This window comes from Halichoerus grypus, chromosome 2, assembly GCF_964656455.1.
Source record: "Halichoerus grypus chromosome 2, mHalGry1.hap1.1, whole genome shotgun sequence".
Classification (NCBI taxonomy): domain Eukaryota; kingdom Metazoa; phylum Chordata; class Mammalia; order Carnivora; family Phocidae; genus Halichoerus; species Halichoerus grypus.
The window spans coordinates 33,947,128-33,961,427 of record NC_135713.1 but is presented as its reverse complement, the minus strand read 5'-3'; the positions used below and the strand labels follow the sequence as shown (position 1 = coordinate 33,961,427).

General features: G+C 43.2%; 1 protein-coding gene across 4 annotated transcripts in view; it reads left to right on the top strand.

The window, feature by feature from the left end:
• The first annotated feature begins 2,473 nt into the window (after positions 1-2,473).
• The window catches only part of PAIP1 (poly(A) binding protein interacting protein 1), a 31,593-nt gene continuing 19,766 nt past the window's right edge, over positions 2,474-14,300 (top strand). Inside the window, exons 1-3 of one of the 4 annotated variants that reach the window (XM_036067198.2) lie at positions 2,474-2,497; positions 4,158-4,327; positions 13,448-13,633. In XM_036067198.2, coding sequence (XP_035923091.1) covers positions 4,229-4,327; positions 13,448-13,633 — 285 coding nt within the window. In that variant the 5' untranslated portion in view covers positions 2,474-2,497; positions 4,158-4,228. Of the gene's footprint in view, positions 2,498-2,683; positions 2,821-3,060; positions 3,583-4,157; positions 4,328-13,447; positions 13,634-14,300 lie in introns of those variants that run through there. The other 3 variants (XM_036067197.2, XM_036067195.2, XM_036067196.2) reach the window with 3 other exon arrangements.

The window sequence follows — 14,300 nt, the reverse complement described above, 5'->3', positions numbered from 1 at the left end:
AGAAGTAGTTTAATGGAGAGGATAGAGAATAGACCAAATATGAAATAGACCAAATATTAACAATCTAGCAACCCCCAGTGATGCTCTCTCTCTCAAATAAATAAATAAAATCTAAAAAAAAAATATTAACAGTGCCAAGACACAGTTTTTCCAAGGTACAACTATCATAAGGGACTAGACAGCTTGGGTAAGTCTTCCTGGAAAACATCTTTCAAACCCAGTTTTTTGTTTTTAAGATTTTATTTATTTATTTGACAGAGAGAGACACAGCGAGAGGGGGAACACAAGCAGGGGGAGTGGGAGAGGGAGAAGCAGGCTTCCCACGGAGCAAGGAGCCCGATGCGGGGCTCGATCCCAGGACTCTGGGATCATGACCTGAGCCGAAGGCAGATGCTTAACGACTGAGCCACCCAGGCGCCCCTTAAACCCAGTTTAAGGAAACAAATCCTTTCCTTTCCATGGTTTACAGCGGGTCCTTTTCCCATATTATAACATATTTTCCAACTCTCCTTTAGCCCTACCCTCATAAGTCAATAAGAAAGGCATAAATGTAGAGAAGGAGCTTTTTTGATGATTCTCTCCAGAGAGTCCTTTATAGTACTTATGTTCGTGTGTGTGTGTGACCTCCTGGCATTTTTTTAAAGGAATCTTTTCCCCCAATGTGGGGCTCCAATTCACAACCCCAAGATCAAGAGTTGCAAGCTCTATGAGGCACCTGGGTGTCTCAAGCCTGCTTAAGATTCTCTCTTTCCCTCTCCCCTCCTCTCTCTGCCATTCCCTCTCTTAAAAAAAAAAAAAAAAAAAAAAAGTTGCATGCTCTACCAACTAAGCCAGACAGGTGCCCCTGGCCTCTTGGCATTTTGCAATACCTACCACCTCCACTTAGTCCTATAACAGTCCCGAGATGGATATATCTTGGCAACCTTTGGTGTCCAATGGGGATAATTGGAATGCTTATCTCACAGGATGTGAGGATTAAATAAAAGGATAAAGTAAAGCTCTTGAAACAGTGGCTAGCACGTACTAAGTATTACCTAGTGTTATTATAATGAAGCTAAATCCATTCAGGTTCTAAGGCCACCTTTGCCATCTCATAAGAATAGGGTTAAAGTTACATAACAGTAAATTGGGAGAAGGCAAAGGATAGCATCTTAATTAACCACCTTATCTAACAAAAGGTGGCTATAAAGATACCCTGATATCACCACAGATGCGGAGTAGCCTTATTCTCAAATAAGAATGTCTCAGGTGTAAAAAAAAGTGCCAGTCATCATCAAAGTTCTAAGGAGAACAAAAGGGTGATGAATGCAAACAAAAGCCTGGGACAGGATTAGGGCTCCTACTTCAGTGGAACATCAGGATAACTCACTCTCACTGTGTCTGAGTATACTGTTTTTCTTTCCTACTGAAGAGAAAAGTCCTGGTAAGAAGTGACTGACCACTATATAAAAGAATGGAATTTTAATGTGATGAGTATCACCTTATCTAATTTTTACACTGTAATCTTGTCTTTGTAATATATGCTGGGTGCTACAACATACTTACTGTTTTAAAGATGAGGAAAATGAGGCTCAGAGAAACTAAATCCCTAGCTTACCCAGGATCACGAAGGCATTAAGGATCAAGACCAGGATCTAAACCAAGCTCTGGCTTCATACATTCTTTCTCTATACCAAGGAACCGTACTTTTTGTTGGCTTCCTTCCCTGACTTCATTATTTTTGTCAACAATCAACAGCATGAATCATTTATTTATGATTGCCCTCATTAAGGCCATTCTTCTCACTCATTTAGGTAAAGATGTTAATGTTTTTTTTTTATTAGCACGAAGAGAAAATTGTTAACAAGAGTTTTGTTCCTAATTGAAATGATTCTCAAGATGACAAGATTGGAAAACATTAAGCCCGGCTTAATATAAAGGGCCACAATCAAAGTTTGTGAGGATGTTTCAATATAACCGTAAAGAAATTGATTTTTTTTCTCCTTCTCACTACTTATATTCATCCTTCATTTGGCTTCATCACTGTCAGTCCTGACAAAAACATAATCTACACATAGATAACGTCAAGAACTTTGTTGTGCAATGCGGTAGCCACTAGCCACATGTGCCTACTGAGCACTTGAAATGTGCCTAATTCCAACGGAGACATGCTGAAGGTGTAAAATACACAGCGGATTTTGATTAGTACCAAAAAAGGAAAAACATCTCATTAATATTTTTGTGTTAGTTATATGCTGAAATGCTACCATTTTGGAGAAATTGGGGTAAGTAAAATAGAGCATTAAAAATAATTTCACCTGTTTCTTTACTCGTTAACGTGGCTTCTAGAAAATTTGTAATTACATAAATAGCTTGTATTTGTGTTCGCACTGTATTTTTATTGGACAGAACTAGTAGGCGACGAAAAAGAGGGGAATTTCATTGAGAGGTAGTGCATTTTCAGAACCTTTCTGGACGGGAAGAGAAAAGGGAGAAGACTGAAGCCTGGGCACAGTAGGTGGGATAAATACCTGCTGTGAATTGCAAAAGGCGGGGAGGGGGGCTGCATTTTGACTGTGTTCCTCCCTCCCTTCGCCGTGGCAGACGAGGCCGGTGGCAGAGCTTCTCCCGGAGCCCTCCTTCCGGACCAGTCCTCCCGCCAGTCCTCCGACCGGCCGGCGCAGGGTCATTGAACACACCTGCGCGCCCACGGAGGTGCGCGTCCGCGAACCCTGGCGTTGCCTCCACGCCCCCTCCCCCCGTATTTTTATTTTCCTGGCATCAACCGTCAGTCTCGCACTTCTCTCCTGAGAACCACCGCGTAGGTCGGGCCCGCCTGGGGTAAGCGCCCCTCTCTGCCCTCGGCCCGGCCGTGGGGAACGAAATGCACGACCCCCGCCCGGCCCCCGCAGCAAGCAGGGCTGTCTGGCGGCCGGGACGCCGCTTCCCGGGCGGCCTGGTGGGCCGCGGCTCCCAGCCGGTCCCGAACGGGAGCAGACGCGGCGGGCGCGCCCGGGGCCTCCGGGCCGCGGGGGGCCGCTGTGACCCGCCTTCGCCCCCGCCGCGCCGAAGGCGGGGGAGCCGGGTTTTGGGGAGAATCGAAAAGCGGAGGGCAGCCGCGGGGGGCGGGCGCTCTGGAGCGGCGGGTTCGGCGGGTGCTCCGACTGCCGTCCGCTCCGCCCGAAGCGTCGAGGAGCCGAGCAGGGGCCCGCCGCCCTCCTCCTCCATGAGGGCCGAGTGAGCGCGGCGGCGAGAGCCGGCCCGCGGCGCCTCCCCCCGCGTCCTCTCCCGAGCGCAGCGGCAGCGGCCCCCGGCGGAGGAGGAGGAGGAGGAGCATGTCGGACGGTTTCGATCGGGCCCCAGGTGCTGGTCGGGGCCGGAGCCGGGGCCTGGGCCGCGGAGGGGGCGGGCCTGAGGGCGGCGGTTTCCCGAACGGAGCGGGGCCTGCTGAGCGGCCGCGGCACCAGCCGCCGCCGCAGCCCAAAGCCCCGGGCTTCCTGCAGCCGCCGCCGCTGCGCCAGCCCAGGACGGCCCCGCCGCCAGGGGCCCAGTGCGAGGTCCCCGCCGGCCCCCAGAGGCCTCCCCGGCCCGGGGCGCTCCCAGGTACGGAGCCGCTCTAGGGGACCCCGTCCTCCTGGGCCAACGCTTCCCCACGGCCCTCCGCGCGCGCCGATATCGGCGCGCTGTTCCCCGCCCCCCCCCGTTCCCCGAAAGCATTCCCCGAGGGGCCCAGTTGTTAAAGGGGTGGGGACGGGCCCGGAACGGGTTTGGAAGGTGGCTGCAGGAATCCTTTGTGCGCCCCGGCTGGGGGAGGGGCCCAGTGCGCGGTCTCCGAGTTCGGCCGTCCGGGGAGGAAGTAAAAATCGCCTCCCCCTCCCAGCCCTGGAAAGGGACACCTCAGGCGAGCAACCACCTCTTTTTAACCGACTCCTTAAGAAAAAAGGAAAGAAAGCCCTCAAGCATTCATTTAGGAGGCAGGTATAGCCACAAATGAGCTAAAGCAAGTCTATTGTTCCTTTTTGCAGGCTCTCTGTAAAAATCCTGGCGTTAACCTTAAAATTCGTGACCGTTCTCGTTTAACTCTTAAAAACCTGCCCTTCTCATTTGGTTTTTCAGGAGATAGTAAGTTGCTATACAAAGGAAGGAATGCATCTAACACCTCATTTTTCCTTTCTCAGAACAAACGAGGCCCCTGAGAGCTCCACCTAGTTCACAGGATAATATCCCACAGCAGAACTTGGAGTCAGCAATGGCTAAACCCCAGGTGGTTGTAGCTCCTGTGTTAATGTCTAAACTGTCTGCGAATGCTCCTGAATTTTACCCATCAGGTTATTCTTCTAATTATACAGTAAGTAGGCCTTTTTACCACAATTCTGAGTTAATATTACTGGGATAATGTGGTTATTACTGTATTTTATTATCAGTATGCTGGTGCTTTCTACTACACATAAAAACCTTTTATTATGAATTCTTTGAACTCATGAGGAACCAAAACTGATTCAGGAATATATTTTGTAGTTATCATGTTTTAAATATCAGAATGTAAATTGAGAGTAGACCTTGTCTCTTTTCACTGCTGTATTTCCAGTATCTTTAGAGTATTTCTAGGCTAATACAGGATATGGTTAAGGGCACTTTCAATATATAAAACTAAAATTTGTGTTCAGATTTACTGGACAACCTATGGAATAATGGCCTGGCAAAGCTGACTTAAAATTTGATTTTAGCAAGATAGCTGAATATTCATTGGTAGTTTTAGGGTAAATTAAACCATGGTTTTGCTGCAGACTAATTTGAGGTAGGCTTTTGAATGTTACACATCTGGGCTCTGTTAAAACAGAAGTGTTTCTGGTTCTAATTAACTACTGTTATGAAGAAATATAAAGGGTTTTGATAAAGTGTTTACACAGGTCCAAAGAACTTTTAAACTTTCAGATTCATCTTTGTCAGTATAAGAACTTAAAAAAATTGATCACATTTTTCTTCAGTGGGAGAAAATACAAAGCACAACTGGGATATATGGAAAGGAATGTGTCCTGGGTAAATGCATAGCAATTAATTGTATATAAGTGGGGCAGGAACCATTAGAGGGTTAAAGAAATGATGATACTTTAGCAGAAGTCTTATGTTTCCTAAATTCTTAGTTTTATTGACATTTAACACGGAATAGTGTACATAAAGGTTAGCTCAAAGTTTCACGAAGTGAACATTTAGGCAACCAGCATCCAAATCAAGAAAAGGAATGTCATCTGCATCCCGAAAACTCCTTCCAACCCCTTCTAATCATTACTGCTCTCCTAGGTTAATTACTATTTTGACTTAACAAGTTTTGCCTGTTTTCAAAGTTTGTGTAATTGGAGTCCTACAGAATATCTTTGCACAATTTTATTCAACATCTAAATTAATCCACCTTGTAGCTCATAGTTGAAGGTGACTTACTCCTAGCATTCCACTGTGTGAATATACCACAGTCCCATTCGTCTTTTTTTTTTTTTTTCTTCTTCTGCTTTGTCTCTTGATAAACACTTGAGTAGTTTCCACTTTTAGGCTATTGTGAATAGGGCTGCTAGTCTGTCTATCCATGTCTTGGTGGTTATTTGCCCTTGTTTCTGTTGGGTACATACCTAGGAGTGGAATCACAAGGACATAGGGTAGCCAACTCTTCTCCTTCCCCCCTCCCCGAAAGATTTTACTTTTAAATGATCTCTATATCTCTACACCTAATGGAGTCAAAGTGCCCTGGTAGCCAGCTTTAAGACAGACTGTCAAATAGTTTTCCAAAGAGATGTTCCAGTGTACATTGTGAGTAGTGTGTGATTTCCAATTGCTCTGCTTCCTTGTCAGCATTTGGAATTTTCTGTTAAGTTTAGCCATTTTGATGGGTGTGTGGCATCTACTTCTGGTTTTAATTTATATTTACCTGTTAACTAAAGGTGGTACACCCGCTTTGTTACTTCTTGGGGCTGGGGGCCAGGGCTTTCCTTCCGTTTTTTGAAAGGAAAGGTATGGAAAAGCTGTATTTTATGTTTCAGAAACTCCATGCATCTTAGACTGCCCAGGAAAAAGCTTTGGGGCTGGGAAGGGGAAAGTATAGGCAAGCAGGAAGAGCAGTTGATTTGGGGTGAAAGGGGCTGTCAGTCATGTAAAGTAGAAGTGAGAACAGTTTGGGTTCTTGCCAAAAAGCTGTATTTGGCTCAGGAAAGGAATGATTAGAGAGCTGTGAGTAGTTGAATAAAATAGTAAAGAGTACTTACTTTCAAAGAGCCACAAAACTTTTCTCTTTGTCTCCCTATTTACCTGGGCCATTTTATGATAGGAGGGATGCAATTTTTTTTTCAGAGTCTGTACTAAACTAGTTTACATAGTTCTACATAGTTCAAGTGACTCCTGGGCTACAGAGCAGTGTATTGAGCCATGTTCACTTACTTTGAGCCACTGTCCTCTGTTAGGCATTCCTTGATATCCTCTGTTAGATCAGCTGCTTCTTTGTTCAGTCCGCCAGAGCAGATTGCATACTGGGAGCCCATGACTCATGTGTGGCCTGCAGGTGTATCTTTTTTTGGGGGGGGGGGACACCTTTTAATAAGCTACCAACACTTAAATAGATGTTGCAAATCTGAATTTTCTGGTTTCTCTTGAAATCCTAATATGTGTTTGTGCCAGACTATTACTTTATTTATTTACTTACTGAGAAAGAACGGGAGCCCGAGTCAGGGGAGGGACACAGGAAGAGGGAGAGAGAATCTCAAGCTGACTCTGAGCTGAGCATGGAGCCCGAGGCAGGGCTCAGTCTCACCACCCTGAGATCATGACCTGAGCTGAAATCAAGTCAGATGCTTAACCGGCTAAGCCACCCAGGCGCCCCCGGACTGTTAACTTTGATAGAGCAAAGATTGTCTGGAGCTGAATGGACGCAGCCCCCTTAGATGGAATGTGTGAGCTCTAATTGCTCACTGGCTTGTCTCATTTGTTTGTATTCCACCTTGATTCTATAATCATTCAAGCTTGCTACCTCTGCCCTCGGGCACTGTCTAGTCTTATTCATTTACCCTTTTACCCTCTGTCAGTGCTAAGCATTTTTCTCTGTCTACTTAGTCACAGAATAGCAATATCCTTGTTTTTTCCCTGACTCTTAGGATAAGGTCTTGTTGTGAGGGAGACTTCTCTTTGTAGTAGCCATGATCCAGAGTTAGCTATATTCACTCACTCATTCAACAGGAAGTTGGACATTTACCACTGGAAATACAGCAGTGCACAAAATGGACAGAAATGCCTTGAGTCTGCTTTTATATTTATAAGAAAATCTGGGTATCTTTGAGTTGGATCTCTTCACAAGAGTTCATGCTTTTTTTTTTTTTTTTTTTTTTAAGGTTTGAGAGCGAGTGAGAAGGAGTACGGGGTGGAGGGGCAAAGGGAGAGGGAGAGAGAGTCCCAAGCAGACTCCGCACTGAGGGCAGAGCTCAACACAGGGCTCGATCTCACCACCTAGAGATGATGACCCGAGCTGAAACTAAGGGTTGGCTGCTTAACTAACTGCGCCACCCAGGCACCCCAAGATTTCATGCTTTTTTCTAAAAAGCCTTTATGATAGTCTTTTGTTGTGCTTTCTTAACCCTTCCAAAATTCTGAACCCTTTTATCTTAGAGTCCTTCCTGTAATCCCACTGCTAGAATTTCTTGCTTTCCGTGCCTTCTTACCAGGGAGTTGCTGTATCTATCTACTCCTGCCCATTGCTTCTTCTCTGATGATAAACCATTACATCTTGAATATTTAATCACAGCTCACTTACAAGAACCAAAAATTCTACATAGGAATTCATAAAGCATTTATTAAGGGGCGCCTGGGTGGCTCGGTTGGTTAAGTGTCTGCCTTCAGCCCGGGTCATGATCCCAGAGTCCTGGGATCAAGCCCCATATTGGGCTCCCTGCTCTGTGGGGAGCCTGCTTCTCCCTCTGCTGCTCCCCCTGCTTATGCTCTCTCTCTGTCAAATGAACAAATAAAGTCTTCAAAAAAAAAAAAAAGGCATTTATTAAGAGACCAAAATCCCCCCACCACACACACACACACACACACACACACACACACTCTCTCTCTCTCTCCCCCTCCCTCCCTCCCTCTCCCCCTCTCCCCCTCTCCCCCGCCCCCCATCTCTCTGTCTCTCCCAGCTTTTTTCTAGGAACATTCCCCTCAAGTTACTGCCTGTTTGTCTTCTGCCTTTCAATAGTGATGTTCTCCAAAATGTAAAAGTATTCACGGTTAGTATTTACTTCTCACTGTTCAAACCTCCGCTGACTGATCCCCCTAATTGAATTGATACTACTTTTTGTGACCTTTACTGGTGCTCTTTGGGTCTGAAAATCTATTGTTCTCTCAATCCTCATACTAGTAGACTTTGACCACAGTATGATCTATGCAGTTTAACAAGTTCCAGTGTGTCAGGTCCTGTGCTAGGGGCCAAGGGTACCTTTTCAGTCTTTTAGAAGTTTCTCTTTATAAGAACTGAATAGTTAAGGTACTAATTTTAATTTTTTCCTCTCTGTGCATAGTCTTCCACTTCCAGGACTGCAACCATTGTTCTTTCAGATTTCAACGTGTAAAATTATTCTGTAGCATTTGCTTCTATGAGCACCTCTCCTTTTTCCTTTGGGCACTGTAGCGGTTCTTCATCCTTGCAACTTGCAGATCATTCCTTCTTCTCTCAGATTGTAGTCCCTGAGGTTCTCTTTTTTCCATTTTATTACCTGCCTTGGTGATCCGATCACCTAGAATCTGACCATTGCCTGTCTACTGATACCTGAAATCTGATTCTCCCTCTGAACTCCTGGCTTGTGTTTCCATTTGTTTTGACTTGTTCATGAGGGTCTCCCATTGAAACTCAAGTATAAAAAAGAATTTATCTTCTGCAAACTTTTTTTTTATATTCTAACTAGCTGCTCAGGCTAAAAAAACAGTGTGTTGACTCACATTTCTTTCACACTCTTGCCCCCTTCAATCCAGTTAACTAAAGTAGTCTTGATTATTCCACCATATAAGTGTCAGATTAGTTTCCTTTTATTCCTGCTGCTTTAGATCTCTAGCAACGCATTCAGAGTGTCTTCCATGAAAAGTATGTTTTCTATCTGATGTCCCTCCTAATATCTTGTCAGAATTCTAAGAAAAATACATAAAACTTTAAATATTCCTCAGCTTGCAAGCCATCTAACTCCACTTTGAAGACTGACAAAATTTGTACTCTAAAAAATCTGGTACTAGAGAAATAACTCAAACATGTTAGAGTCTTCGTCTGTCCACAGTATGCTGTGCTTCCTTTTTTGTTTGAAACAACAGGCTCTGATCAATTCCCTGTCGTTGTTTATTTTTAGTTATCTCTACACCCAACCTAGGGCTTGAACTCACGACCCTGAGATTGAGTCACCTGCTCCACTGACCCAGCCAGGCACCACCTTGATCAGTCCCCTGTAATGCTTACAATTAGAGCAGCTCTGCTTTCCTTTTTTACTTTCAGACTTCAGATTTTCTTTTTATTTTTTTTTTTTTTTTTTTTTTTTTTTTTTTTTAAAGATTTTATTTATTTATTTGATAGAGAATGAGAGACAGAGAGCATGAGAGGGAGGAGGGTCAGAGGGAGAAGCAGACTCCCTGCCGAGCAGGGAGCCCGATGCGGGACTCGATCCCGGGACTCCAGGATCATGACCTGAGCCGAAGGCAGTTGCTTAACCAACTGAGCCACCCAGGCGCCCCAGATTTTCTTTTTAAAGGTTTATTTTAGAGAGCGTGCACACATGTGCACATGCGAGCGGAGGGAGGAGCAGGGGGAGAGAGACAATTTCCAGCAGATTCGCCGCTGAGCAGGGAGCCCAGCACGGGGCTCTACCTCACAAGCCTGAGATAATGACCTGAGCCAAAATCAAGAGTCTGATGCCTAACCAACTGAGCCACCTAGGCGCCCCCAGACTTCAAATTTTCTTACAAGAGAATTGGTCTTATTGAAAAGACTAGAAATCAGTGTTCCAGACTGCATTTTTGCCACAGTGGATGACATTTGATAGAAATCAGACATTAATACCTTCAGTTGGGACCTGTAGGGTTCCTGCTTTTCTCTCATTAATAGGGATACTACAAGTCTGTAAAACTATATATCAAAAACTAATTTTTAATTGTGAAACTCACATATGTACCTGGCTAATATTAAACTATTTAATGTATACATTCATAATGCTTAACTGGTTTCACAATTTTATAAAAAATGGTCAGTATTCATAGTATGAGCATTTATTTACTCCAGGGCTAACTACTGTTTATCCCTTGTCTATCTTTCCAGAGCTTTTCATAGTCTATAAATCTCTTAAACTGTACTAGAATAATGGTTCTTTGTTCTTTTCGTTTTAACATATTGGTGATTTCTGTATTGATATAAATATATCTTGTCAGGTGGCTGTATGATCCATTATGTGGATATAAGTTGGTATATTTAACCAGTTCTTTGTTGATAGATTGTTAGATGGATTTTTCTCGTACATATGTCAAGGTTGGGTTATAAGCCTTTGTCAGTTACTTGGAGTATAGCATAGAGGTTAGAAGTACAGGGTTTGTTCTGTGCTCAGTTCTTCTAACTAGCTGTGTGACTTCACAAATTACTTAAGTTGGTACATGGTCCTTCCTTGTTCATACCCCAGCTTCTATGCCTTTGCCCGATGGTTTTTCCCCTGGCTTTTGAGGCAGTCTTCCTGTTGTCCCCAAGACCCTACACAATTTCCCCATCTGCTTCATTGATAATGTTAACTATTGCCCCATCTTCAGTTTCTGTGTTCTGGCTTTTCTTTCTCAAAGGTGTCGGGTAAGCACCTATCTCCTTGGGGCCTACGTGCTTCTTGAGCCTACTATATAGACTCTCTCTCCTTAGGTATTTGTATGACTGGGTTTTTTGGTTTTATTTTTTTCTCTTTTCTCAGATTAGATATTAATTCTTAAGAATTCTTCCCATTTTTTCCTTATTTTATTTTTTTTTTTTTAAGATTTTAGTTATTTGAGAGAAAGCGAGAGAGATCACAGAGGGAGAGATCAGAGAGAGAGAAGCGGACTCTGCTGCTGAGCAGAAAGCCCAATGTGGGGCTCGATCCCAAGACCCTTAGATCATGACCTGAGCTGAAGGCAGACGCTTAACTAAGCCACCCAGGCGTCCCTCTGTTCTTATTTTTAAAAATTTTAATTCCAGTATAGTTAATATACAGTGTTACATTAGTTTTAGCCCATTTTTTTTTCGTAGTATATCCTAAGATCTGAATGATGTCTTCTGTAATGGAAGATAAGCTCCACTGGAGGGGGACTTTGTTTCCTTTATTCATGCCAAGACCGTACCCCCAGCACCTAGAACAGTATTTGGCACTTAGCAGGCACTCAGCAAAGGGTTTTGAATGAATAACCAAAGTGACTTAACTGCTCTGTGCTCATTTCTTCCATCTGTGCACAGGGAACAGTAATGCTTGCTTCAGAGTTTTTTGGGATTGAGGCAGCCTTGCAGAGCTCTTAAAGTGACTGTCCCATATTTTACATGCAGTTGGTGGCTATTAGCTCATTAATCAGAGTATCATCCTTCATACCAAGAAGCATAGCTTTTTATTTTTAGATGCTTTTAGATATGATCCTTTAGGTATGAGAACACAGCTATGGCATTGGAATATGTTTTAGTATTTTCCCAGAAATGTAAAGATTTGCTGACTTAATGCCTTACTGTGTGCTAGTCACTGGTCCAGGGGCATTTACTCATTAACTCATTTAATTCTCTGTCACATAGCTGTAATGTTTATGATGAATAAATTCGAATTTCGTCAATGTTAGTTTATTTTAGAGTCATTTAAAAAATTTTTATTTTTAAGTAATCTCTGTAGCCAGTGTAGGGGTTGAACTCAGGACCCTGAGATCAAGAGTCCCTTGCTCTACCAGCTGACCCAGCCAGGCGCCCTTAGAGTGGAGTCATTTAATTTGGATTCAGTTTTGAGCTTAGACATTTAATCTGTCCGTTTACCTGTTCTGCTCAGCAAACACTGTGAGCATGATACGGGCACATGAGTCCGCTCTTCCTGCAGTTGGTTCTATTTCCTTAGTGCCTGTGATAGCACATGCAGTTTGTCATGGTAAGTAGTATCACTTTAATATCTGCAAATACATAAAAACTACGTAACATGGCCTCTAAGTGGTGGTCAGCTGAAAAAATAGTAGGACCAACTGGTTGGATTAGCCTTTCTACTAAGATTGTGTATTCATCTCACATGGAGCTTTCCTAAGGGGAATTTGGACTGGGTGTGATTTTATTTTTTCTTTATGCACTCACTGGCTTTAGAACTTAACCCCTTCATAAAATGCTTCTATATTATGGTCATAATTCTTTCATGTGGTTTTTCATTTGACTCCTTTGGAAAAGGGTAACTTTCATCAGTAATATAGTTACTATTAGATCATAACTGTTAAGTAAATTTCAGAATGCTTGGTTAGTATTCCAGGCATTGCAAGTATAAGGGCTGATAATCTGATACCTTTTGCAGTCCTCCCCCTGTTCAGCCTCCAGCCATTAATTAAAAGATTGGGAACTACCAAAGGTGATAGTGGTAAAACATTAGCTGGAAACTACTCCAGTCAAGGTTGGCTAGAAGGCTGGATATAGCAGTCTGCCACAATGTACTATGGGGAAATGTTATAGTCCCTTAACTATATATATTTCACTGTCTTTGGGTATTAACAGATGACAAGTCTTACTAGCTTTTTTTCCTCCCCAATATAGAAATTCTCAAATACCTTTAAGAGTACAAAAAAGGGGGGCGCCTGGGTGGCTCAGATGGTTAGGCGTCTGCCTTCGGCTCGGGTCATGATCCCAGGGTCCTGGGATCGAGCCCCACATCGGGCTCCTGGCTCAGCGAGCAGCCTGCTTCTCCCTCTCCCTCTGCCTCTCTCCCTGCTCATGCTTTCTCTCTCTCTCTATCTCTGTGTCTCAAATGAATAAATAAAATCTTTAAAAAAAAAAAAAAAAAAAAAGGTACGAGAAGGGTATAATGAATCCCCATGGCCTCAACAGTTAGCTACCTGTGGCCATTCTTGTTTCTATTATCCCTGGCCCCTTCTTCCTTCCCACTTTGAAGCAGATCTCAGATGTTATACCCATAAATAGATCAAAATTTTGATGTCCGTATTATAGTGAAATATTGGTTTAAATTTTCTCGGTTGTCTTGTAAATCTGCCAGAATGAAAAGACAATGTCCTACCCAGTTAGATGGAGTCCTTCTGCTATAATGTAACACGTTGGCCATTGGGCGAGGAAGAATGATTCAGTGGGCTTAATTTTATTGAGGAAAATAACAAATTTTATCATGTGAAGAATCATTTGTGCTAGAGACTGCTCACCTTAAAGCTGCCTCAGGTTTATTTTAGCCCGTTGCATGGATTAAAACATTTTTTTAAAACTTTTCATCTATAGGAATCCTATGAAGATGGTTGTGAGGATTATCCTACTCTATCAGAATATGTTCAGGATTTTTTGAATCATCTTACAGAGCAGCCTGGCAGTTTTGAAACTGAAATTGAACAGTTTGCAGAGACCCTGAATGGCTGGGTTACAACAGATGATGCTTTGCAAGAACTTGTAGAACTCATCTATCAACAGGTAGGTTGGCTGATGCCGCAGGTGATCATCAGATAGCTTCCTGAAGCCCAAGGGTGGTGGTTGCTCCTTCACGTTCATGTTCACTGGCCTCCATACTTCTTAACTTTTTATGGTTCATGGGAGCTTTTAAGTCTCTGTTGTATGAAATTTCTGTAGCTAGGGATCTAGGGGCTAGAGCCAGACTGGAGATTCAAGGCTCTGTACAGGCAGTTGGAAGGAATGTTGGACATTTATGAGGGAGGCTAGGTAAGTATATGTTTTTACAGGATCTGAAATTAACAGTACACAGAAAGAGTGCAATTCTGTTTTCCTAGGTATCAAATTATATAGCACTTTTGGAGTATGGGAGGGAAAAAAAAAATCAACGGGAGAACTTCCTTCATCCTCACAAAGGAGCACCCCCCCCCCAAAAAAGCTAGACCACAAAACACTGTCTTGAGTCTTAACATTTATGCTTATATTTATTTTAAATTTCCAAGGATTTACATCTTAATTCCATAAGTCTGTCCGTCTAGATTGTTCACAGAAAATTTAGGTTTGATCCTAGCATATTGGTCTGTGACACATTAATGCTATTTTCAGTGGGGGAGATCGACAACACTGGATTTTGAAGACAGATTTAAGGGCACTGTTTGAAACTGACCAAAAACAGTAGGAGATAAATAGA